At 35.2% G+C, this 4,495-nt stretch overlaps 1 protein-coding gene across 1 annotated transcript; it reads left to right on the forward strand.

Annotated features, from left to right (window-relative positions):
* The first annotated feature begins 532 nt into the window (after window positions 1-532).
* On the forward strand, window positions 533-3,590 carry LOC117906284 (laccase-15-like). The gene is made up of 6 exons (XM_034819265.1): window positions 533-732; window positions 981-1,132; window positions 1,395-1,639; window positions 1,732-1,860; window positions 2,165-3,115; window positions 3,253-3,590. Exons 1-6 carry the CDS (start codon window positions 631-633, stop codon window positions 3,381-3,383), a joined length of 1,710 nt encoding a protein of 569 aa, XP_034675156.1. The 5' UTR covers window positions 533-630; the 3' UTR covers window positions 3,384-3,590.
* The last annotated feature ends 905 nt before the right edge of the window (window positions 3,591-4,495 follow it).

Consider the following 4,495-nt stretch of genomic DNA (forward strand, 5'->3'; position numbering starts at 1 on the left):
TATTCATGAAATCTCAAGAACACTTCCAGGCCCAATCTTGATAAAGGTACTGTACGAGAGGTCAAAGTTTTAAAAGTATTCTACATATATTTTAAATTTATTTCTCGGTCAATTCTCAAAGTCAAACTTGTATTCCACGATACGCAACCTGATTGAAGCTGAGTTGCAAGAAATTAATTTTCACAATTGTTAGCATTCTTCATGCATTTGGTTTATTTTGGTAAGTGATCAATATCATAATTATAGTGGTCCTGCTCATTGAACTGGTCCTGCACATTGAAGTGGTCCTGGAAGAACATTCAAAACTAATACACAGTCAAATTACCTTATCTTATATTGATACGTGGCGAGGAATTCTTGAACCCCAGGAGAATCGTCTTGAATATATTATGAATTATATATTAAAGAAATACAGCAAACCGGCTGTTGGGTTCCCACAGAAGGTGACAGCAGCCATAAAAGTTGCTGTTCAGCTTTCACCAATTCTATTTGTGGTTCTCTCCAGCCTCTATAAATACCTTTAAGAATTCATCTATTCATGTCAAAGAGCAGATAAGTCGTGCTATTAGAAATAGTAAGAAAATTGAAGGAGCTGTGTTTAGGACAAGAGAAGCTTTTCTTCCAAAGAAGATGTGGCTGATCATGAAGGTTTTCCTCTTGCAAATTTTAGCGTTTCTACTTTTTGGTGGTGGCATCTATTGCCAAGCTTCAACCCGTCGGCTTACTTTTGTGGTAAATACTATATATGATTCTAGCCTTAATGCCACCTTATGATTGTAATATTTAGGGAGTAGTATTACTCTCATTTTCCACCATATGACCCCCATAGGGTCTCGGGTACCCTGTGTCAATGAGTCATTCATGCATGCTATCAATTTCTAATTGGTTATACACTTGCATGAGTGGATCGATGCAACTATTCATGCCTGTAATATATCTTTAGGGATGAGGTTGGATGGTTAACTTTTAATTGGTTGCAGGTGAAGGAAGCTTCATATACAAGGCTTTGTAGTCCCAAGAACATCTTAACAGTAAATGGACAATTTCCGGGACCAACTATATATGCTAAGAAAGGAGAGACGATCATTGTCGACGTTTATAACAAAGGAAAAGAAAACATCACCATTCATTGGTAGGTCTTGTGCGTATCTCAAAAAAATGATAGCAATCGGCAGCATGCCTACATGACATACATTCTTTTATTTCGAAGAGGGGGCTGCAATATATTGCTTTACAAATAAAGTCAAATTTAAACAATACTTTATGGTTATTTGCTTCAATTCCATTGAAATGCAGTTGATGCCTCTTGTTACTATGACAATATGTTGTTGCATGCCATCTTTTGTTAGTCCAAAAATTAGTACTCGTTTTAACGTATAGTTATTATTTTGCAGGCATGGGGTGAGCATGCCTAGATATCCATGGACAGATGGTCCCGAGTATATCACACAATGCCCAATTCAACCAGGGTCAAAGTTTAGCCAAAAGATCATCCTTTCCTTTGAGGAAGGCACTCTATGGTGGCATGCTCACAGTGATTGGACCCGAGCCACCGTTCATGGAGCTATAATCATCTATCCCAAGAATGGAACCAAGTATCCTTTTCCCAAACCTAATGCAGAAGTTCCCATCATATTAGGTATAAGTGTTGTTACTTTTAAAGGTTAATTTACATATCACGAATTAACCAACAAATCAAAGTCTAAAATTATTGGAGTTGTTGAAATGCAGGACAATGGTGGAAGAGTGATGTGAATGTGGTTCGAGATGAAGCGCTTGCAACTGGAGCTGACCCCAATGCATCTGATTCTTTATTGATAAATGGACAACCTGGTGATCTTTTTCCATGCTCAAAATCAGGTACAAATTAAGTTTAACTTCCCATTTTAAAATTGTACACGATTTCATTTTCTTGTATGTTGACCATATTACTTTTTCTTATTAACATCAACATATTTAAAGCTTAATGCTAAAAAAGAGGAATATACCTATAAGGATGGTAGAGCCATGATTTAACACATAAGAAAAGGCTAGTCTGAATATAATTTTGAACTATGGAGCCAAATTTACACCCTAATCACTTCATAATTGGTGGATCCTCATGGAAATTTTTCTTTTTCTTTTCACTAGTCATAAGTATAAAAATTTCCCTTTCTAATTGCAGGCACATTCAAGCTAACGGTGGATCATGGAAAGACCTATCTACTTCGCATAATCAATGCTGCCTTACACGAGGCTCTCTTCTTCTCCATTGCTAAGCATAAAATGACAGTGGTTGGAACAGATGGTAGCTACACAAAACCATTGACACGAGATTATATCACAATATATCCTGGCCAAACCTATGATGTCTTACTAGAAGCTAACCAACACCCGGATCACTATTACATGGCAGCTAAAACTTATTCCATTGCCCCGGCAGCTCGTAATTTTTTTGACAACACAACCACCACAGCTATTGTACAGTACAGGGGATACTACACTCCATCTTCACCTCTCTCCTTGCCTTATTTGCCTACATACAATGACACAAATGCATCGGTTCAGGTCATGGCCGGCCTCCGAAGCTTAGCAGATGCAGAACATCCTTGCAATGTCCCATTGAGCCCGAGCACTAAACTGATTTACACTGTTGGTATGAACTCGTACCTATGCCCCAATATGTCATGTGCAGGGCCTAATGGGACGCGGTTCTCCGCAAGTATAAACAACATAAGCTTCCAATTCCCTACAATTGACATACTGCAAGCTTACTATTATAACATTAGTGGTGTATATGGAGATAAATTTCCTAGTGTTCCAGAACTGGTGTTCGATTTTACCACTGATATTATTCCCTTAGAGTATCAGACGCCGAAAAACGGAACAGAAGTACGGGTGCTTGAGTATAACTCCATAGTGGAGATTGTTTTTCAAGGGACAAACTTGATTGCAGGGACACACCACCCCATGCATCTCCATGGATACAGTTTCTATGTTGTTGGATGGGGATTTGGGAATTTCGATAAAAATAAGGACCCATTGCGCTATAATTTGGTGGATCCTCCCCTTCAGAGTACCATCTCTGTTCCTACGAAAGGTTGGGCTGCAATCAGATTCGAGGCATCCAACCCTGGTATGTTGCAAGCACTCATGTGAATTTAAAAAAAAAAAAAAAGACCCTTGAAACTACCAACTTGCATACCAAGGAAATATTTTTTCTTAATATTGCAATAAGTTAGGTGTAATGTTGGTATATTTTCTCTATTGCAGGAGTGTGGTTCATGCACTGCCATGTAGAACGCCATCAGACTTGGGGCATGGACACTGCGTTCATAGTGAAAAATGGTAAACACCCAGAAGGTCAAGTGCTGCCTCCGCCATCCGACATGCCACCATGTTGAAGCTGCAAAGAATTACCATGCCAAAGATTTCATTGAATGTTTGCATTATTCAGCTCTCTGTTTAAAAAAATCGTCGACTAAGTATTCCTCTTGTATTAAAATAACAAGAATAATGTAAAGTTGTAGAATATTGTGTCTGGGATTATTATATAATTTATCAATTTCTTGGATTGTTAAAAGTCTATAAAGATAATGTTGCAGAATAATCTTTGAGATATGCTATGGTGGAATTTTCCATGGAAGTCTTTGATTATGAAAAGAGAAATTGATGTTGTGTTCCTATTTCAACGTTAATTAATTTCAACATGAGCAACTCATTAAATAGACAAGTACAATGCTAAGAAGCCTCCTAATGCCATATCCACAATAGATATATCTTGATTTGACAACTTTTGGCCATTCCAATTTTATTCAACATGATAAGATATCATGTTGTATTAGAAAAGTTTGAAATTATCTTTCATCTGACTTTTTTTAGTTATCCATATTTTATTCCAATTTCGTAGAAGGTTAGGTATCATATTAATAATTTTAAAAAAAACTATAAATGATATAATTTAGAGTGATTGAATTATTCAAATATTTTAAAATTAGACTATGATCTAAAAAGGTCATGAAATGGTTTGTTTAATTTTTTACTTTTACATCTAAAAATATTTTGCAAATAAGAAAATTTTTATGAAGTCTTACACAATTGAGAGAAAATCAGTTCTTTTCTAATTATTTATTTCAAATTAAAATAAGCACTTTTTTCTAAATTTAAAATAATTGATATATAATTTATATTTTTACCTCCTATTTTAGTAACAATATCACAAGATCTACACCAAGATAAAGTAAAAGGAAAAAAAAATGAAAAAAAATAATAATAATAATAATCATCCATTTCCATTGCATGGGGACAAATTGAGTCTAACCTCACATTGAAGGAACTCCAAGTCTATTTTTAGTTGTTTAATTACTTTTCAACCCTCATTTTTTATTTTTTATTTTTTATTTTACATCATAGTAAACCCTTTCCTACTTTCTTAAATTTAAATAACAAGTAAAAAATTGATTCAAACGCTTTATCATTTGAATTTATGGCTTCGAGAAAAGAAACTTAACAATTA

Source organism: Vitis riparia, chromosome 18, assembly GCF_004353265.1.
Source record: "Vitis riparia cultivar Riparia Gloire de Montpellier isolate 1030 chromosome 18, EGFV_Vit.rip_1.0, whole genome shotgun sequence".
Lineage (NCBI taxonomy): Eukaryota > Viridiplantae > Streptophyta > Magnoliopsida > Vitales > Vitaceae > Vitis > Vitis riparia.